The following is a 23,583-nucleotide window of genomic DNA, read 5'->3' as shown; positions in this document are numbered from 1 at the left end:
TCTTCAAGTTACCCTTGAAACCCACTTCGGCGGTGATGAAGCCGTGGGTATTGGCCAAACCAGTCCCGGTCACCACCTTTGTTCGGCTGGTCGAAGGCTTGGGCGTAACTGCAGGCTTAACTGCTACCATCCTCTGCTTCTTTGTTGGAGGCGGAGCAGGCCCCTTGCATACCTTGATGTGGGCTTTTAACTTATCAGCCCTGGCGAACTCCTTAGCACAGTTGTCGCAGGTATGTGCTATGCGGTTTGGGTTAAGACCGCAAGCCGACTTCTCATGGCGTCTAGCCAAATCAGCACGGGCGAAGGCCTTGTAGCACAAGCTACACCGCATGCCTGATGTCGTAGCGACAGCTCCAGCACATGATGCAAGGTGCTGCTGCATCTTATCGCTGCGTGCGACCATCTTTCCACATAGGTGGCACTGCTGGTAGTCACGATGCTGGTTCTCGGCACACTGTCGCTCGTGCCGGTAGCGGTTGTGGCCTGCCGTGAATGTAGCAGAGCAGAAATGGCATTTCTGAACGGTAGATGCCATCATCACGGCAATCGCTAGACTGGTCTCAACGTACGGAACACGTAACGGTAGCTCGACGCACGGAGAACTATAACAAAAGAATTAAGAATACAATGTAGCTAGATGTTAACACGAAAAAGTTGCAAACATAACCTCAAAACTCTATCCCTTAAGCCTACTAACCTAAACTGATAGCAATGTAACTAAATAAAAAAGTTACAAACATAACCTCAAAACTCTAGCACTCAAGCTTACTAACCTAAACTACTAGCATTGTTACTAAATAAAAAAAAGTTGCAAACATAACCTCAAAGCTATTCCTTCATGTACAATCCTAAAAATGGTAGAATATTTAAAGTACTGATAAAAGTTAAAGCTGAAAAATATTCAATGCTAACTCAAAATGATTGATTACATAACCTCAAAACTACACTAATGCACAACTCAAAAATGCTAGAATATTTAAAGTACTGTTAAAAGTTTAAGCTAAACAATTCCTGGTTACCCACACATAAGTGTACAGAGAAAAAACTAGCTAGCATATAACCTACGAAAAAGCTGAGAAACATAAAAATATTAACGAAACATGTAGCATACCTCAGAAAACGATGAAGTGGAGCTGTAGAACACGAAGTAGCGTTGGCGGTAGAAATCGTGGTAGCAGCGAAACTCACACATGAACTAGCTCACTCAAACTCCAAGAACACACTGAAGCTCCGACAGCTAATCCTGGCCTTTTATAGCCTCGGACCTGCCTGTTCTTGGAAAAACCATTAGGAACAGAGTATTTCTGTTGTATCCACCAATAGGAATGTAGTACATGGAAGTACCATTGTCTTCGGAAAAACCCAGCATGACTCATTTGCATGTCGTAGCAGGTCTGTGAGGGGTGGGGTTAGAAATGTAACCTGACAGCCAAACATGGGAAACCACTCTCGGGTAAAACCACTAATGACCTAGGTGATTAGAGATTAGGGCGCGAGGCACTGCCTGCATCGTGACTCATCACTCAGGAATGTCGTCTCGCAGTGTCGAGGGGACCCAAACAATAGACTTGACCGTGCATGTCACAACTGGTACATTAGTCCGCGACTTTGTGGCGCCATGAGGCGCTCATGAATGTCTGAGCCTGCCACAAACAGCTCGTCAAAGTGTCATCACCAAGCACTCGAGCTTCAGTCATGACGCGCATGCTGCAACAGGCCCGTTAGTCACCGACTTCGTGGCGCCAAGCTGACACTCGGGTAGACAGGTAGCTAAATGATAATACTAGTAATGCAAGGAAATAAAAAAATCGGGTATGTTTAATACATTTATTAAAAGTAAGAACACATTACAAAACTAAAACATTAAAAATTTATTTTACATTTATTATGACCAACATTCGTTTAAAATTTTTTAGCATTTCATTGCGAACAATCAGTTGAACATCCACAGTATGACACAATTTGCTTATGTTCCAGGAACAAACCCTTTTCACAAACATTTAAGGAGACTTTCCTTAAGCTTTCTTTTCATTGGTCAAATAAAACATCTCCCTCTCTTCCCCTTTTACAATGATGCTGCTTCACCATCATGCTAAAATTCTGTAAGACAATAAAAAAATTTACTTCCCTTAAACCTTACGGTAGAAATTTCATCCTAGGTTGCTGTTACTGCATCTAGAAATTAAAAATTATATTATCTCATACAGGTTTTATTTACATGTTATACTTAACCATCCTACCACACACACGCACACACATGCACACACTTACACACATGCGTGCGCATGCGTGCACTGAGATGAAATACATACTTGCCCACATAATGTACTTTTATTTACAAAGGCAACATATTAAAACACATAATATTTTAATTTTGTGTAGATTGGATGGTACCAGAAACCATACTACAAAACGAGCGGACAACACTTGAGTCTTTACTATGATTGGGCTGACGGATTGCCTCTGGAACGCCCTTGTTACCTTCAACGACTCAGAATTAATACTTTTTATCCATCAAAAAACAACAACAGTTTAACTAAGCAAACATACACCCCACACCCCTCAAAAATTGTTATTACACAAGGCATTATTTACATGGTAGGAGACCGCACATACGAAGTGCGCAACTTCAGATTAGAAATATTGATTAAAATAACTACTAAAGATGCTAATTTGTTTATGAAAAAATTGCACATGAAATACAGACACTTGGTTATTTACACACACATACATACATACATACATACATACATACATACATACATACATGCATACACACATACACCCTGCATGGCTTCAGAAGTAAGTACGATATTTTGAAAACCACTCAAGACTTACATCTGTTTATGAAAAGGAGCTAAATATTAAAAAAATTTCAAAGTTAATTTTAGAGATGAAATATCATGTGCAAGTCCTTGCATGCGAGAACATTTTATTACGCAATTATCTTCATTTTTCCCAAACCATAGGTCTGATGTTTGATTACCACACAAATCTCATACTTAACATATGCACTACGAGATGACTGCACGCCAGTCCAAGCCCCTGCGCTTAGAGACGAAACTGCACTAGAAGCGTTAGCAAGCATTGCAATTATCTCGCTTCACTAATGCAGATTCACCTCTGACTAGGTAGACCTCCTGAAACAGTAAACATAGGACAGTGAAAAACATTAAAATAATGCATTTCAAAATAATTGAATAATATAAAACACTGCATATTTCACGAAAATCACCACGCAACTGACAGCCCTTTCAGTCACAATTCTGCGAATGCTATCACAGAATGCTAGATTTAGAAAGAAAGGATCATTCATGCCTTCATTATGGAACAAAGTAATACATCACATGAAGAGAAACAAAAAAGGTACACACTTCGTTCTTAGACTCGTGCCGCCTCCTTGACAGAGAGAAAAGATTTTACACATAAAATAGTATATATTTCATTTCCAGCGATGAAGATGTACTAATATCACCTTGACAAGCTTAGATGATCTACGGAGAGACAAAGTAAATATATTAACAAAAAAAGTCGACTAAAAATCATTTACAAACAAAATACTTATCATTCCTTCGATTACATATTTTTCTCAATTTAATAAATGAGAGAACACAAACATTTGCTTAAATCACTATTTATCAATTTTAAACTCTCGTGTACATCAGGAAAAAATATATTGTATCATTCATTATTAGTTGTAATGTAAAAAATGCAAAACAGTTTCTTTGTGGGATGTGGAATGCTCACTCACGATCGAAAAAAAGAGGGGCTTCGCTGTAAATCAAGGGGAGGGGGAAACCATCTTGAAAGTTGAAGTTTCTCATATATTTAGATGTATAGTAATCAAGCAAGTAATAATATTTGGTGGTATAATATCCGTCTGATTAAAGTTTATTTGCTAACATGAATTCACAAATTAAACGAATCTCTGAGTACATTTGCTTATCTTTTATAGGAAAAAAATGCACAGATTGATTGTTTTATCATGAATAACCAGGAGCACACTAAAAAAACAGACGAAATTCTCGCCAATAATAACCAACAGCACACAAACAATAAAAAAACGATGTGTCAGTAATAACATGCAGCATGCGGAAAAAATCACCAAAATATTGTCAAGAATAACCATCAGTACATGTAGAATACCAATAAAGTCTTGACATGAAAAAGGCTGAAGTGCACGGAGAAAATCAAATTCTCGTCAGGTAAAAAAAGCAGAAGCACATGAAAAAAAAAACCAACAAAATTATAACACAGTAAAGTTGAAGCACACGTAGAAATCTATCGAAATTCTATGTGAAAAAATAGGAGCACTCAGAAAAAACTATCCGGGAGAAGATTAAAATCATCATAAATTATCAATTTTTTAAAAAAAAGTCAATTTAAATCCTGCCAGAAATCTCATGTTGCTTAAGCAAAGAGTTCACAAGTCAACTTGTGAACTCTTTGCTTAAGCAACATGAGAGTTCTGGCACAAGTCAACTTGTGAACTCCTTGCTTAAGCAAGGAGTTCACAAGTTGACTTGTGCCAGAACTCTCATGTTGCTTAAGCAAGGAGTTCACAAGTTGACTTGTGCCAGAACTCTCATGTTGCTTAAGCAAGGAGTTCACAAGTTGACTTGTGCCAGAACTCTCATGTTGCTTAAGCAAAGAGTTCACAAGTTGACTTGTGAACTCTTTGCTTAAGCAACATGAGATTTCTGGCAGGATTTAAATTGACTTTTTTTTAAAAAATTGATAATTTATGATGATTTTAATCTTCTCCCGGATAGTTTTTTCTGAGTGCTCCTATTTTTTCACATAGAATTTCGATAGATTTCTACGTGTGCTTCAACTTTACTGTGTTATAATTTTGTTGGTTTTTTTTTTCATGTGCTTCTGCTTTTTTTACCTGACGAGAATTTGATTTTCTCCGTGCACTTCAGCCTTTTTCATGTCAAGACTTTATTGGTATTCTACATGTACTGATGGTTATTCTTGACAATATTTTGGTGATTTTTTCCGCATGCTGCATGTTATTACTGACACATCGTTTTTTTATTGTTTGTGTGCTGTTGGTTATTATTGGCGAGAATTTCGTCTGTTTTTTTAGTGTGCTCCTGGTTATTCATGATAAAACAATCAATCTGTGCATTTTTTTTCCTATAAAAGATAAGCAAATGTACTCAGAGATTCGTTTAATTTGTGAATTCATGTTAGCAAATAAACTTTAATCAGACGGATATTATACCACCAAATATTATTACTTGCTTGATTACTATACATCTAAATATATGAGAAACTTCAACTTTCAAGATGGTTTCCCCCTCCCCTTGATTTACAGCGAAGCCCCTCTTTTTTTCGATCGTGAGTGAGCATTCCACATCCCACAAAGAAACTGTTTTGCATTTTTTACATTACAACTAATAATGAATGATACAATATATTTTTTCCTGATGTACACGAGAGTTTAAAATTGATAAATAGTGATTTAAGCAAATGTTTGTGTTCTCTCATTTATTAAATTGAGAAAAATATGTAATCGAAGGAATGATAAGTATTTTGTTTGTAAATGATTTTTAGTCGACTTTTTTTGTTAATATATTTACTTTGTCTCTCCGTAGATCATCTAAGCTTGTCAAGGTGATATTAGTACATCTTCATCGCTGGAAATGAAATATATACTATTTTATGTGTAAAATCTTTTCTCTCTGTCAAGGAGGCGGCACGAGTCTAAGAACGAAGTGTGTACCTTTTTTGTTTCTCTTCATGTGATGTATTACTTTGTTCCATAATGAAGGCATGAATGATCCTTTCTTTCTAAATCTAGCATTCTGTGATAGCATTCGCAGAATTGTGACTGAAAGGGCTGTCAGTTGCGTGGTGATTTTCGTGAAATATGCAGTGTTTTATATTATTCAATTATTTTGAAATGCATTATTTTAATGTTTTTCACTGTCCTATGTTTACTGTTTCAGGAGGTCTACCTAGTCAGAGGTGAATCTGCATTAGTGAAGCGAGATAATTGCAATGCTTGCTAACGCTTCTAGTGCAGTTTCGTCTCTAAGCGCAGGGGCTTGGACTGGCGTGCAGTCATCTCGTAGTGCATATGTTAAGTATGAGATTTGTGTGGTAATCAAACATCAGACCTATGGTTTGGGAAAAATGAAGATAATTGCGTAATAAAATGTTCTCGCATGCAAGGACTTGCACATGATATTTCATCTCTAAAATTAACTTTGAAATTTTTTTAATATTTAGCTCCTTTTCATAAACAGATGTAAGTCTTGAGTGGTTTTCAAAATATCGTACTTACTTCTGAAGCCATGCAGGGTGTATGTGTGTATGCATGTATGTATGTATGTATGTATGTATGTATGTATGTATGTGTGTGTAAATAACCAAGTGTCTGTATTTCATGTGCAATTTTTTCATAAACAAATTAGCATCTTTAGTAGTTATTTTAATCAATATTTCTAATCTGAAGTTGCGCACTTCGTATGTGCGGTCTCCTACCATGTAAATAATGCCTTGTGTAATAACAATTTTTGAGGGGTGTGGGGTGTATGTTTGCTTAGTTAAACTGTTGTTGTTTTTTGATGGATAAAAAGTATTAATTCTGAGTCGTTGAAGGTAACAAGGGCGTTCCAGAGGCAATCCGTCAGCCCAATCATAGTAAAGACTCAAGTGTTGTCCGCTCGTTTTGTAGTATGGTTTCTGGTACCATCCAATCTACACAAAATTAAAATATTATGTGTTTTAATATGTTGCCTTTGTAAATAAAAGTACATTATGTGGGCAAGTATGTATTTCATCTCAGTGCACGCATGCGCACGCATGTGTGTAAGTGTGTGCATGTGTGTGCGTGTGTGTGGTAGGATGGTTAAGTATAACATGTAAATAAAACCTGTATGAGATAATATAATTTTTAATTTCTAGATGCAGTAACAGCAACCTAGGATGAAATTTCTACCGTAAGGTTTAAGGGAAGTAAATTTTTTTATTGTCTTACAGAATTTTAGCATGATGGTGAAGCAGCATCATTGTAAAAGGGGAAGAGAGGGAGATGTTTTATTTGACCAATGAAAAGAAAGCTTAAGGAAAGTCTCCTTAAATGTTTGTGAAAAGGGTTTGTTCCTGGAACATAAGCAAATTGTGTCATACTGTGGATGTTCAACTGATTGTTCGCAATGAAATGCTAAAAAATTTTAAACGAATGTTGGTCATAATAAATGTAAAATAAATTTTTAATGTTTTAGTTTTGTAATGTGTTCTTACTTTTAATAAATGTATTAAACATACCCGATTTTTTTATTTCCTTGCATTACTAGTATTATCATTTAGCTACCTGTCTACCCGAGTGTCAGCTTGGCGCCACGAAGTCGGTGACTAACGGGCCTGTTGCAGCATGCGCGTCATGACTGAAGCTCGAGTGCTTGGTGATGACACTTTGACGAGCTGTTTGTGGCAGGCTCAGACATTCATGAGCGCCTCATGGCGCCACAAAGTCGCGGACTAATGTACCAGTTGTGACATGCACGGTCAAGTCTATTGTTTGGGTCCCCTCGACACTGCGAGACGACATTCCTGAGTGATGAGTCACGATGCAGGCAGTGCCTCGCGCCCTAATCTCTAATCACCTAGGTCATTAGTGGTTTTACCCGAGAGTGGTTTCCCATGTTTGGCTGTCAGGTTACATTTCTAACCCCACCCCTCACAGACCTGCTACGACATGCAAATGAGTCATGCTGGGTTTTTCCGAAGACAATGGTACTTCCATGTACTACATTCCTATTGGTGGATACAACAGAAATACTCTGTTCCTAATGGTTTTTCCAAGAACAGGCAGGTCCGAGGCTATAAAAGGCCAGGATTAGCTGTCGGAGCTTCAGTGTGTTCTTGGAGTTTGAGTGAGCTAGTTCATGTGTGAGTTTCGCTGCTACCACGATTTCTACCGCCAACGCTACTTCGTGTTCTACAGCTCCACTTCATCGTTTTCTGAGGTATGCTACATGTTTCGTTAATATTTTTATGTTTCTCAGCTTTTTCGTAGGTTATATGCTAGCTAGTTTTTTCTCTGTACACTTATGTGTGGGTAACCAGGAATTGTTTAGCTTAAACTTTTAACAGTACTTTAAATATTCTAGCATTTTTGAGTTGTGCATTAGTGTAGTTTTGAGGTTATGTAATCAATCATTTTGAGTTAGCATTGAATATTTTTCAGCTTTAACTTTTATCAGTACTTTAAATATTCTACCATTTTTAGGATTGTACATGAAGGAATAGCTTTGAGGTTATGTTTGCAACTTTTTTTTATTTAGTAACAATGCTAGTAGTTTAGGTTAGTAAGCTTGAGTGCTAGAGTTTTGAGGTTATGTTTGTAACTTTTTTATTTAGTTACATTGCTATCAGTTTAGGTTAGTAGGCTTAAGGGATAGAGTTTTGAGGTTATGTTTGCAACTTTTTCGTGTTAACATCTAGCTACATTGTATTCTTAATTCTTTTGTTATAGTTCTCCGTGCGTCGAGCTACCGTTACGTGTTCCGTACGTTGAGACCAGTCTAGCGATTGCCGTGATGATGGCATCTACCGTTCAGAAATGCCATTTCTGCTCTGCTACATTCACGGCAGGCCACAACCGCTACCGGCACGAGCGACAGTGTGCCGAGAACCAGCATCGTGACTACCAGCAGTGCCACCTATGTGGAAAGATGGTCGCACGCAGCGATAAGATGCAGCAGCACCTTGTATCATGTGCTGGAGCTGTCGCTACGACATCAGGCATGCGGTGTAGCTTGTGCTACAAGGCCTTCGCCCGTGCTGATTTGGCTAGACGCCATGAGAAGTCGGCTTGCGGTCTTAACCCAAACCGCATAGCACATACCTGCGACAACTGTGCTAAGGAGTTCGCCAGGGCTGATAAGTTAAAAGCCCACATCAAGGTATGCAAGGGGCCTGCTCCGCCTCCAACAAAGAAGCAGAGGATGGTAGCAGTTAAGCCTGCAGTTACGCCCAAGCCTTCGACCAGCCGAACAAAGGTGGTGACCGGGACTGGTTTGGCCAATACCCACGGCTTCATCACCGCCGAAGTGGGTTTCAAGGGTAACTTGAAGACGTACGTGGCAGAAAATACGTCAAGTTCTGCCAAGGATATTTGTACGTACCTGGACTCCATCAAGAACAAAATAATCAACCAACTTGTGGAGGAGATTGAAGAGAATGGACCTCTCAAATTCAATATCGTGCTCGAGTGCGCCTACGAAAAACCCGTAGATGCCTGTGAAGACAAGAGGGCCTTCAAAACCATGAATGTCCCCCTCTACGCAGTTCATGAGGTGGAGGAGGCAGTTACCGAGTCCATCTCTAAGATCTGCAAGGAGGAGGAAGACTACATGGGGAAGGGGTCTGGATGGACTTTGTCTTCCGTTAAGCGGCTTCAACTACGGATAAACAAGCTCGATCCACTCCGTGCCAGCTCCTACATCGAATTACCTACATGCATCAAAGACAAATACGCAGTGATAAATCCGCAAAACCTCGAAGACCACATGTGCTTTAAGTGGTCGATTCTTGTGAAGTACGTGGAAGGTGAGCATCCTGAACGTGTCAACCAGCGCTACCATGACTTGGAGGGGGAGTTCAACTTCAACAACATTGACTTCCCTACTCCAATCAAGCAAATACCACTGTTTGAAAAACAGAACCCCGGAGTCTCCATCAACATCTACAGTATCGACGAGAATCTGAATGTTGTTCCTGCTCGAGTCACTCCTGAAGAAAAAGAACATCATTTCGATCTTCTGCTCTTGGTCAATGACAATTCATCCCATTTCGCCTACATCACTAATTTTTCTGCCCTGGTTCGGGCCCAAATCACTACACATCATGATGCTATTCATGTTTGTAAAAGATGCTTCAAGCATTATGATGATCAGGAAAGGGTTAGCGGGCTCACTGGTCTTCAGTGTTTGGAAAAACACCGTGAGCTCTGCAAACAGCATGCTGCTGTTAGGATGGAGATGCCATCGCCCGATCAAAATGGCTTGCCTCCTGTTCTGCAGTTCAAAAACTTCCATCACAGTGATAAGATGCCCATCGTGGTATATTGCGACTTTGAAGCTATTCTAGAGAAAATCCATACATGTCACCCGAATCCTGATGAGTCATACACGCTGCAGTACCAAAAGCATAAAGCATACAGCTACTGCATTTACGTGAAAGCTGATAATACCATCATTCCTTCACACCTCACTTCAGCACTTCCATCAGAGCCTGAATTGTATCGCGGTTGTGATGCAGAGGATAATTTCATATCCCGCATTGTGGAGATTGGACATGATGTACAGAAAATATTTTCTACGTCTGTTCCTATGACTCCGCTCACACATGCACAAAACACTGCTTTTCTGCAAGCAAGGTGTTGTTGCTACTGTGGAGGAAAGTTCGGAGGAACTGTAAAGAAAGTTCGTGACCACAATCACTTCACCGGCGAATTTATTGGGCCTGCATGTAATGACTGCAACCTTCTCAGGCGCAGACCGAAAAAGTTGATTGTGTTCTTCCACAACCTTGCATACGATCAGAACTTCATTATCAGGAAGTTGGGGTATGATAGTAAAGACATCTTCATCATTCCGAATTCAGAGGAGAAGCTGATAACTTTTTCCAAGAAGTTACATGATAAGTTCAGCATTCAGTTTGTCGATACGTTCCGTTTTATGAGTAGGGGTCTTGCTTCGCTCGCTGAGTTCTTGCCTGCAGACAAGTTTATAAGTACTACTGAGTTTTTCGCGCCTGATGAGTTGGAGTTGGTTACCCGCAAGGGTATATTCCCGTATGATTTTGTAGATTCTTTTGCTCGACTAGATGATACTCGTCTTCCATCCATCGATGATTTCTATAATAGTCTGACTGATTCCATGATTACAGAGATGGAGTACGCTCATGCAGTGAAAGTCTGGGACAAGTTTCAGTGTGCTACTTTGGGGGAGTACGCTGACTTGTACCTAAAGACGGATGTTCTGATTTTGGCGGATGTATTCGAGAATTTTCGTTCCATATGTTTGGAGACATACAGCCTAGATCCATCTCACTATATTTCTTGTCCAGGGTTCGCTTTCGATGCGATGCTTCGAACCACAGGTGTACAACTAGAGCTTATTACCGATTATGATATGTACATGTTTGTGGAGGCTGGTATTAGGGGGGGAGTAGCGCAAAGCATTAAACGTCATTGCGTAGCCAATAACTCCTACATACCTGAGACATATGATGCTTCCAAGCCATCCACATTCCTGGAGTACATTGATGCGAATAATTTGTACGGGTGGGCGATGTCTCTGCCGCTTCCAATTCGGCATTTCCAATGGGCAGACACATCAATTGATGTCGTGTCTGTCCCAGATGATTCTCCTACAGGCTACATTATTGAGTGTGATGTGGAGTACCCTCCCGAGCTCCACGAAAGTCACAAAGACCTGCCATTTCTTCCTGTAAATCAGTGTCCGCCCGGCTCAAATCAATCAAAGCTGATGACAACACTTGAAAATAAAGAGCACTACATTGTCCACTACAAAAACCTCCAGCAAGCGGTATCTCATGGGCTGAGAGTGACTAAGATACACCGAATCCTGCAGTTTGAGCAGTCGGCATGGTTGGAGCCCTATATTCGGCTGAATACCAACAAGCGGAAAGCAGCAGCTAACGAGTTCGAGAAGGAGTTCTTTAAGCTCGCTGTGAACTCGACATTTGGTAAACTGATGGAAAATAAAAGGCGGAGGCTCAAAATGGAGTTGGTGTGCTCTGAAAAGAGGTTCAAGAAGTTGGTGTGTCGTCCGTCCTTCAAGGACCGTACAATGTACGAACCGAATTTGTCTCTAGTCCACCTTAATCACGAGACCATCATTTTCGACAAGCCGATTTATGCCGGACTGGCTGTACTAGATCTTTCAAAGACTCTCATGTACGACTTCCACTACAATACCATGAAACCCCGTTACCATGACAATATTCACCTGATGTATATGGATACAGACAGTTTTGTGTATGAGATCCAGACAACAGACTTTTACTCAGACCTCAAAGCCGACCCTACACTGATGGCTAAATTCGACACCAGCTGCTACCCTTCCGACCACCCATGCTTCTCCCCCATCAACGAGAAAGTTGTCGGTAAATTCAAAGATGAATGTGGGGGAGAAGTAATGGAGGAGTTTGTAAGCCTACGGGCCAAACTCTACGCCTACAGGTGTGGCGGTAAGAGCGAGAAAAAGGCCAAGGGCATCCAGCGATGTGTGGTCAAAAACCACATAACATTCGATGACTACCTGGATGCCCTGCAAGACCACCGCACAATGAGGGCAGGCGTTAGAGCAATTCGCTCCCATCAGCACATACTCTATACTGAGTACAGCAATAAGCTGGCCATAACGTGGGAGGACGACAAACGGCTGATCTGCGAAGATGGTATCCACACAGTCCCCCACGGATATGTTGGAGGCGACGAATAATTTTTTTCTGTAAATAGTTTTTGATTTAAATAGTTTGGCAGTTTGGTAGTTGTTTCCATTTGTTGTATAGTTTTTCTGTTTTTTGTTTTATAGTTTTCATTTTGTTGTACAGTTTATGTTTTTGCTGTACAGTTTTCCATTTTTGTTGTACAGTTTATGTTTTTGATGTATAGTTTCCATTGTTTTTGTAAAGTTTCAGTTTTTTGATGTGTAGTGTCTGTTTTTGCTCCACTTTTGTTGTGTAAAATATGTTCTTAATTTAATAAATACAATTTTACCTACATATTGTTTATTATTTTTAATATAGAACCAATATCCCACGAGGTACTGATACTTATAAATGTCTTACAGAATGGTGAAATGTAATTATACACAAACATTAAAAATATATGCTTCCATGCAGCTTTTAAACACATGTACGCAAACATGAACTTGTTTATAAAAGTGAAATAGAACGCAGACATTAAAAATATCTGCTTCCATGCAGCTTTTAAAACATGGGTACGCAAACATGAAATTGTTTAGAAATGTAATTATACACAGACATTAAAAATAATTGCTTCCATGCAGCCTTTTAAATACGAGTGCGCAAACATGAGAAGAGAATATTACTTGTGAGTTAGGACTCTGAAAAATTTCTGGCCCCGCTAAGATGGGGTAATAAATGTTTTTTTAATATTATCATTACTTTAACTATCACATCCACAACGTTAGTATAAATAACATATATTTTAGTTAAAACCTATAAATGATAAGACTTTAAGAAAAAATGGTGGTTACAACAAAGAAATTACTTTGGATTTTGTGGATTTTTGTGGATTTTTGTGGATTTTTGTCTATAAGGGTCATAATAATGCTGGTACGGGATAGAAACTCTACCTTACGTACACTACGTACTTTAGAAACCTACACCCGATGATGACATCCTTCAGATGAAATTAAGATGGCGGTCTCCATTAAATTAGATGGCTGCCTCCAGCAGTCAACGATGGTATATATATATTTTTTCCTGATTTTCTAAGTTAATAATTATGATTTTCTAAGATGGTGGATGTAACGAAAAATTGTAACAGGGATGAGTGGGGTGTTCGATGATGATGTCATTGTAACAGAGGAGCGGGGTGTTAGATGGTGTATTCGTAATGTAGAGGAGTGGGGTGTTCGATGCGTAGGTTTTTTTAATTGAAATTTTATTAAATAATATTTTTTTAATTTTATTTTAAAATTTTGATTATTTAAGTTTTTTTAATTTTTAAATTTTTTTTCCATTAAAATCAGATAATAAATAAAGATTTTCAAGATGGCGGACGAAACTCAAAATGGTGAAATGTTCTAGAAAACAAAATGGCCGCCGGACTTGATGTAATCCAAGATGGCCGCCGTAAGTGACGTCATCCAAGATGGCCGTCGGAAGTGACGTAATCCAAGATGGCCGCCGGAAGTGACGTCATCCGAGATGGCCGCCGGATTGACGTAATCCAAGATGGCCGCCTCGAATCCCCGAATCCCCCTCCCCCCCTCCCCTGTCCCCATATGAACTATATATACCTACTACCGGTCAGTCACGATTTCCCAAATTACCCCCCCCCCCCCCAAATAAAACCAATAACCGCCGAGATCTAAGCCCGTGGTTGTACACGTGGATGGGAGTTGTGTTTTGATTGGCTGCTGCCGCAATGCATCATCTAACACGGTTGCATACGAGTTATGTTAGTGTTGGAATATGTAAAAAAAAATTGGTTGTCTGTAAAGTCGGTTTACGGACGATAGTTTAACGAGACAACGTCATAACAAAACACTGATGAAATGATTGCATACTTTTATGATTTAAATTGAATCATTTTTATTGAATTATCACTATTTTGTATGGGTACAAAGAAGGAGTGAAATGAAATCTACAATTTAATTGATAAATTTACTTTTATTGCACTCATAATATAAATATGTTTATTACTTTAACGAAGAGATTAATTTAACAATAAATTTTATACATGTTTGCTATTTAACTTCTTCCAATCTGTGTTATTCTCTTAAGGATAGGACGATGATAGGAAAAGTAGGAAACGAATGGGATTGTTTGATGGATGATGTGAAGGAAAATGGCTTACCCAACACCAAGATGCAGTCAAAAATAATAATATTTGCGCCACGGACTCTGCAGCAATGCTAGGAGGAACGGGTTAGCAAAGAGCAATGAAAATGTTACATTGAAATGCATGAAAACAGAATTACGCCACATACTCGGTCGCAATTGCTAGGAGGTTCATGTTAGCACAGAGCAATATAAACTGAGCGTAACGGGACATAGCGAAACGGGACAATGTGCGTAACGGGATACTTTTTCGTGCGTGTAGCCGGCGTTCATCGATTTATTAGACGTCGCGTCAAAAAAAAATACACGGGTTCAATGACCTCCAGGATGGACTCCATGATCATCTGCACACTCGGACAAACCTCGCCTGCTCATTGGCTGCTGACCGAAACGTCCTTCGCCGCAGCTGGAACCCACAAGCCGAGCAATTCCATACAGGGGCAGTGACAGCCTGCGAACCTAATGGATTCTCATTCGCCAACAACTTTTTGAAAAGCAATTACGTGACTGTGATTTAATTGCTAAGATTTTATTCGCAAGGCTTTGCGAAAATCTTTTCGAACCGACCAATAAAAGTGTTTCGTGGTGTTGGTTCCTGAATAAACAACGGTGTTTAATGTATCTTTTACTCAGTGACAGATAACTAGAGTACTCTAAAACTTTAGTTTTTTTATATTTTTTGAATGATTATTGCAATTGCAGATATTATTTTTAATCATTATTTTGGGCATACGAAATTTTTAGTTTACACTGTTTGACACAGAGAATACACAAAAAACTGATTAGTTTTTTTTTTAATTTTCTTCATCCGTTATTTGAGATTTGCCTATGACATGAAGTGCAAACTAGCAATGACTAATGTCCAAAATAATGATTTTATTTTAACTTCTTTATAATTTGTTCTTTTCTTTTATTTCTTAACGAGTTTCCCTTGTAAAAGATTTGTATCTCTTCATCAAGGAACCACATTTTAAAAAGTCATTGAAGTTGAAATTAGCCCGAGAAAGTCAGGGAAATTATTTATTTGATATCCCGGAAAAATAATGGATATTGCGCTGAGATGCTCCATTCTGCTATCACGAAGAACGCGAATACATTTTCTTATGGTGGTTTAGTGAATGGTGATACACGCTATAAAATGGCGTTTGCGATGTTATTTAAGACCAGCTGTGAGGTTAGGGAAGGCTAAAAAATTAAATCTAAAATATTGGTTATGGAAACTTTCAAATTATTCATGAAATATGGACATCCAGTTCATTATTTTTTTTCCGTAAGGCCGATGTTGCAGTGTTTATTGAAGTAATTACATGAATTAACGTAACGGTGTATTCGTTTGCGGGGTTGCGTAGTATGGTAGCACGATCGGACATCGAACCAAACACTCTAATTGTAGTTTCCATTTGCTCATCAGCGGACTATAATTATCGACAGTTGATCCCGCGCGTGTTTCCTAACCACTTCTCGCCCACAGATGCCTCTCCATTAGAACAATTGCGTGCGTGTCACGTGATAACACGTGTGGCTCGCTTCCATGGAGGTCGCGGGTTCCACACCAGCTAGGCTTCAGGAAAGTGTAGGTGCACTGAGAAGTTTAAACTGAGTGGTTTCTTGATCCAGCATTTTATGGTTCAATACTTTCCGTAATCCGGCACCTATCGGAATGCTTGCGTTTATATTCCGGTTATTGTAGAAACAAAAGATTACTATAGATAGCAATGTTTACCCATTAATAGAGACCTGTAAAATTCGTGATTTCAAATCCATAAAGGATAGACTCCATGATCCTCTATGCACTCGTGCAAATTACATCTGCTGATTGGTTACCGACTCGTAACATCTGTTGACCGGAATGATCGTGATTCGCTAATTCTTCTGTTAAAGATTTTTCATTGGCCCAGAGTCCTTCAGATAAACTGTGGCCCAATCACTGAAGCTAAATAATGTCAAAAATATTTGGACTCGATCCTATCGCAAAATGAATCCGCGAATTTTACAGGTCTTTACCCATTACTTATAAAACACAATTTTGTCAATATTTCTGTCACTTTGATCAAGTAATAAACTAATATATATTTTTCGTATTGCGATATGAGTACCGCTAAATAAAATTAACGAAAGGGTTGAGTGGGTAGAATATACGTTACAGTTGAAGTGGAGATCTTCGTTGCGTCACTGTTAAAATAGTTCGCTTCAAGAAACAGAATACTGAACTTGTTTCTGACATAGCGTGGGACAATAACCCAAGCCATCCTTTAACTCACACTAACACCATCCGTCGTTTACGTAAGAATGGCTAGGGTGGCTTACGTGGTCCAGTCTTAACAAGTCTCAGAGGAAGAGATTAGACGATGCAGTTTCAGGACTGGCGGAAAGACATCCTTAGTAATTAATTTCTATTCTTTGGCCTTGGCTCACCTGAGCAGAGTCCAGCAGAACTACTTGACTCAGCCTCTCTACTGCTAGCTGCATAGAATATAATTTTCTGTACTTTTACAAAATATTCCTTCGGAAAAAAATGTTGCAAAGAAATAGTTTGTAACACTACAAGAAATATATCCAAACGTAGTACACCATGTGGCTATGGTTATTTCTGTACATATTAAAAAATATATATTTTTTAGATAAAACTAATTATATCTTAAGGAAAAAAGGCCCATAACTTAAATTTAAACTGATGTTTGATTACAAAAATAAATTATTTAAACCATGGAAACGATAATCACTTATTCAATAATTGGACTTTATTTAGTTTTACTATGATTGCTAATGTGCGTAGTTAACACTAAAAAGCTATAAATATTGCAGGTACCAGGACAACACAAAGCAAAAATGACTGGGCAAGAATCCGAACACAGTATTTCTGCAAATACTATTTTGTAACGATACAGTTTTTTTCCATGTAAATGTACAAATATCTGTAATTAAACATGAATATTTCAGTTCAATTAACAAAATGAAATGTATAATGTGAGAGATTAATACGCTACTTTCGTAGAGGGAGGTTCGAAAAAATTGCAAAACAATCATTAAATCAGTGCTAAGGTAAGCATTAATTGTCGTCTATTTTGGGACTAAATGAATTAGAGAAATATTACCGTATCTCTAGAGGAACAGCGGTGTTTAATGTGGCGACAGTTGGATGCTTGTGGTGTTGGTTGTGTTCCTTGCAATAGCGAGACTATAGGACAGCCGTAACCCTCTACCCCGGCCGGCAGTTACTGCGGGCAGAGTTTACTGTCGGGAGTTGTGTCGCTGGCGGCCAGTTGAGTGCCCCTGAGGTCCTTAAGGCCCTGGTGCTCCCAGCCACCCGCCACCTGCTGCATCATTCAGGGACCTGTAGTCCATAAGGCCCTGGTGCTGCGAGCTACCTGCTATCTGCTGCATCATTCACGGGACCCGTAGTTATTAAGGCCCTGGTGCTCCCAGCTACCTGCCACCTGCTGCATCATTCAGGGACCCTTATCTTTAAGGCCCTGGCGCTCCCAGCTACCTGCCACCTGCTGCATCAATCAGGGACCCTTATCTTTAAGGCCCTGGCGCTCCCAGCTACCTGCCACCTGCTGCATCATTCAGGGACCTGTAGTCTTTAAGGCCCTGGTTCTCCCTGCTACCTGCCGCCTGCTGCATCATTCAGGGACCTGTAGTCCTTATGGCCCTGGCACACCAAGCTACCTGCCACCTGCTGCATCATTCAGGGACCCTTATCTTTAAGGCCCTGGCGCTCCCAGCTACCTGCCACCTGCTGCATCATTCAGGGACCTGTAGTCTTTAAGGCCCTGGTTCTCCCTGTTACCTGCCTCCTGCTGCATCATTCAGGGACCTGTAGTCTTTAAGGCCCTGGCACACCCAGCTACCTGCCACCTGCTGCATCATTCAGGGACCCTTATCTTTAAGGCCCTGGCGCTCCCAGCTACCTGCCACCTGCTGCATCATTCAGGGACCCTTATCTTTAAGGCCCTGGTTCTCCCTGCTACCTGCCACCTGCTGCATTATTCAAGGACCTGTAGTCCTTATGGCCCTGGTTCTCCCTGCTACCTGCCACCTGCTTCATCATTCAGGGACCCTTATCTTTAAGACCCTGGCGCTCCCAGCTACCTGCCACCTGCTGCATCATTCAGGGACCCTTATCTTTAAGGCCCTGGTGCTCCCAGCTACCTGCCACCTGCTGCATCATTCAGGGACCAGTAGTCTTTAAGACCCTGGTTCTCCCTGATACCTGCCACCTGCTGCATCATTCAGGGACCTGTAGTCCTTATGGCCCTGCACACCCAGCTACCTGCCACCTGCTGCATCATTCAGGGACCCTTATCTTTAAGGCCCTGGCGCTCCCAGCTACCTGCCACCTGCTGCATCATTCAGGGACCCTTATCTTTAAGGCCCTGGTGCTCCCAGCTACCTGCCACCTGCTGCATCATTCAGGGACCCTTATCTTTAAGGCCCTGGCGCTCCCAGCTACCTGCCACCTGCTGCATCATTCAGGGACCTGTAGTCTTTAAGGCCCTGGTTCTCCCTGCTACCTGCCGCCTGCTGCATCATTCAGGGACCTGTAGTCCTTATGGCCCTGGCACACCCAGCTACCTGCCACCTGCTGCATCATTCAGGGACCCTTATCTTTAAGGCCCTGGTGCTCCCAGCTACCTGCCACCTGCTGCATCATTCAGGGACCCTTATCTTTAAGGCCCTGGTGCTCCCAGCTACCTGCCACCTGCTGCATCATTCAGGGACCAGTAGTCTTTAAGGCCCTGGTTCTCCCTGCTACCTGCCACCTGCTGCATCATTCAGGGACCCTTATATTTAAGGCCCTGGCGCTCCCAGCTACGTGCCACCTGCTGCATCATTCAGGGACCCTTATCTTTAAGGCCCTGGCGCTCCCAGCTACCTGCCACCTGCTGCATCATTCAGGGACCCTTATCTTTAAGGCCCTGGCACACCCAGCTACCTGCCACCTGCTGCATCATTCAGGGACCCTTATCTTTAAGGCCCTGGTGCTCCCAGTTACCCATCACCTACTGCATCGTTCAGGGACCTGTAGTCTTTAAGGCCCTGGTTCTCCCTGCTAACTACCACCTGCTGCATCATTCAAAGGACCTTCTGTCCTTTAGGCCCTTCTACAGGCCTTTGTCATTTTATTATCTCCCGCTTTCCTCTTTTAAGTCACACCCATGGTTTACCCACTTTTAGCCTCTTGACCCTATAGGGTTTTTTTTAATATTTTAAATTGGGGCAGTTAAAAATTGTAGTAAATTTACGGACTTTTCAAAGGAGAACTAAGCTAAAAAAAAAAATAACTGAAACTTCTTAGAAGCTAATCGGTATTTTGGTTTCCGAGTTGTATGTTTAGTTCCAAAGAAAGATAAACACACTCGTGGACCAAAGGAAAGATTGTTCCAAACAAGTTTTTGAAACGTTTGCTTATGTACCAAGAATATTCTTTTGGATTCGTGTTCACAGAAAGTGATCTCAGTGTCTGTAAATTTACGAAGTAATTGGTAAGTCTGCGAATGTCCCTGTATAGTTTGTATCTAGTGTTCTTCGTAAATTAAAAGTAAGTGGTCTTTTAACATTTATCTTACTTGTTTGATTAAAAGGGATTCGTAGCACGGAATGGTGTTATGAATCCAGGGGCTGTGGCGCACTACTTGAATATTCGTTCACACTGCGATCGCGAACTAAGGTGATGACAATTGATGGAATTCAGGAAGGGAGTGGAGTGTTGCCAGGCTCTCGGAGGAAAAGCCCCTGTCGACGTGAAGCTGTGTGTGCCGACTGCCCCTCGGGAGTTGTGTCTTCTGCAGAGTGAGCTCTATCGGACCCAACTCTCAATATTCGCCCCCCTTCCATTTCGACAGTTTGGCCAGGAGCTGTCTGAAGGGGAATGTGATCCCCCATCTCTCCTTATCTTTAAATATTGAGTCCTTAGTAGATTCTGTTTCAGTTAGACTGATTTTGCTTCAGGTGTTCTCTGCCACCTAGTTACATGTTCTTAAAATTAAGTTGTCAACCCGGGATGAGTTGTGGCACAGATGGCTGTTTCCTAAGGTCGTATATGTTTTTAAATGCACCCGTTTACAAAGTCCTAACCCATGGGGCAACTTCACCTAAGCAAAAGTTTGTCTCATACATAAAAAAAAACATAATTGTCTTGTCACGAGAAAATTTTTTTTTTAAAGTTGTTAAGACAGTTTCCATTTCCTATTGCATCTGTTTTGTCTTAAGAAACCTGCTGTATTCCTCTGTGCTATCGTCGTCGTTTTCCAGAATGTCTGTTAAGTTTCATCTCCCATTTCGTCTGTGCATCACGGTGTCATCCAAGATTGTTGTTTGAACTTGTTGTCAGGCCATTGTGTTACTCTGAGCTCTCTTGAGCATTTTAAATCATCAGCTGATTGTGGCTTGTTATCCGTGTGTTTATGTACTTAGCTTTATTGCCAATGATTAGGGTTTTTCTTTCTATGGCATCCAGTGTTAACAAGCAATGTCGTATTTTCGTGATCACTCTTGGGCGTTGTAAGAATCATTCAAAAATAAGTATGGCAAGTCCACAAGCAGTAACTTGTGGATTTAGACTGGGTGTGTCTGGCCACGTTGGCCAACCTGGTCCTGTCTGGGGCCTCGCCCCACTCCTTCCCCTGTGGCATGCCCCAGTGTCTTGCCCCGACATGGGGAGGTTATGGGAGCCCCGTGGACGATGGAGAGCAGGGATGGACCCAGAGTGCGTTCTCTGTGTTACTTTGGGTTACTTTGGGTTAAAGGTTCAAGATCCTTCTTTTACACGGTTAGAAATTACAGTTAATTTACGAAACTTTCAACGAAGAATTTCTCTTATTCTCGTAATTTAAGATAAAAGAATCTTCGTAGAAGAACGTCACCATATTTTGACTTACTAATTGTATGTTTCGTTTTCGAAAAAGGTAAACACAAACGATGGAGTGTTCTTCTTGAAGACTTAACCATTTTTTTAAGGTTTGCCGTTGTTCGAATTAAGTGAATTCAGTGTCCGTAAATTCACGAAGATTCAGCGTTCTTAGTAAATTGAAGGTGACATTTTTTAAACAGCGTAGGCACTCCCACTGGCTACACAAGCGCATAAGTAGACCAGTCAAGTCAGTCTCAGTGGAGCGATACCTGTGACCACAAATAGTTGACAAACTACAAGTGACGAGCAAAAATTTCGGCTTGAAGGGAGACTTGGATGTCCGAGAGATATGGCGCAGTGAGGAAACCGTTGTGCACAGACGAGGAGTTTCTGTCGTATCAAACTCCAGTAAAGTGAATAGATAGGGAGTTTAGGGCCGGTATTTAATATGATACACGTGTACTGTAACCATATTTCTAGTACACGATATGACACAGCAGTCGCTTATTTAAAGGGGACCGACTTTGGTGTCCTAACTGTTGTCGATCTTTTCCTGATCTGTTGCCCAAATTCTGCGCATGCACAGAGCTCACTTTTTTGTTGATGACGGACCCAAGTCTGGTGCCATTAACACATATATTGTCATTTTGATGATCATCGGTGGACGTACCAAGTGTTTTGGTGTGCCAAATGAAACTTTATGACAGCGAAGCTATCCTGGAATACGTTTTTTTAAAACTTAAATGGTCATAACATTAAATAATCGCACTTTGAAAGTACTTGAGAAAATTATAATAGCACCATTTAATTCGTGCGACGGTACTGCTGTCTCTAGTAGTGTATCGATGGTTGAGATATGTCCCCTAGAATGCGTTGCAACCAATTGATAGCCTCGCGCAGGGTTCCATTTACTAAAATAGTTGCATTTATTTTACTATTCTGGGATTCAGTTTGGACCCGATCTGGATTACGGCCAGTGAGTTAGGTTACGGTTGTGTCCCAAAAAGGCAGTGCTTATTCGCTACCTTACCCGAACGTCTTGGAATACTGCCCTAGGTAAGCGTTCTTTTGATGACATAAGTACATTACACAGTGTTACCTATATAATTTCGAAGATAGTGTTTGATCATTAGTGACTAAAAAAAACATAGACTTACACAATTTGCTACCTTTAGAACCCTGTATTTTCCATTTGTAACTGTTTATTTTCATCAATTTTCTATTGCAATTGTTCTCAAGCTTTTCTAAGGGTGCGCTGATGCACCAAAGAATATTTCTGGGTACGCTCTGTGATATTACAGAATAACATGTTTCCAGATATAAAAATAATATAGTTAATCTACTATATCATTTCATTACGAATATACCGCTCTATATGTTGACACATCACTTTGTGATATTTGAACGGCTTTACAGGAGGAAATGAGATTTTACTTTTGTATATAGGCCCAAAAATTGATTTAATCTCTAGGATATCTCAGGCTCATATTTCTCAGAAACACAAAAAAGGTGCTGTAAATTTTTTATCTCACTAATTCTCTATAATATTGGTTTTGGTTATTTTCACATAGTTCTGAGAAATGTGTATGAATTGAAAAAGGCGAGAACCCCTGGTCCAGCACATGGATCCCAAAGCACCACAAGTGGAACTGCCATAAAGGTCGCACGGCGATGATGACCCTGTGACCTACAAGAGTGGGGACTCACCTTGCCATCGCTCTTGCGGTAGGCGTCGTGGATCTTCCAGACCAGCTCCGGGCCGGCGCTGGCCGTCTGCTTGCCCACCTCGAAGTACTGCGCGATGGGGTTGCTGTCGAGCACGTTCTGCGGCGCGTTGCTGCCGTGCTTGAACTTGGAGAACATGGCCGACGAGGGCATGGGCCTACCGCTGAGGCGCTGGTGGTGCGGCGCCGGCCGGGGGTGGCGTCGGGGAGCGGCTGTGCTCCGCCCGGGGACCCGCCCCGAGGCTGCGCATCCGCCCCTGTAGGTACGAGGTCACTACTGCTGTGGCTCCACAGAGTCCGAGGTCACTACTGTGGCGCACTAGAGTCCAGGGGTCACTACTGTGGCACCCGAGAGTCCAGGGGTCACAACTGCTGTGGCTCCAGAGAGTCCGAGGTCACTACTGTGGCACCCGAGAGTCCGAG

At 41.0% G+C, this 23,583-nt stretch overlaps 1 protein-coding gene across 1 annotated transcript in view; it reads right to left on the bottom strand.

Annotated features, from left to right (window-relative positions):
- The window catches only part of LOC134540662 (SCY1-like protein 2), a 251,173-nt gene extending 227,859 nt beyond the window's left edge, over positions 1 to 23,314 (bottom strand). Inside the window, exon 1 of the mRNA XM_063383534.1 lies at positions 23,144 to 23,314. Coding sequence (XP_063239604.1) covers positions 23,144 to 23,314 — 171 coding nt within the window. The remainder of the gene's footprint in view (positions 1 to 23,143) is intronic.
- Between the last annotated feature and the right edge of the window lie 269 nt (positions 23,315 to 23,583).

This window comes from Bacillus rossius, chromosome 17 (genome assembly GCF_032445375.1).
Source record: "Bacillus rossius redtenbacheri isolate Brsri chromosome 17, Brsri_v3, whole genome shotgun sequence".
NCBI lineage: Eukaryota > Metazoa > Arthropoda > Insecta > Phasmatodea > Bacillidae > Bacillus > Bacillus rossius.
This window is presented reverse-complemented; position numbering and strand designations above follow the sequence as displayed.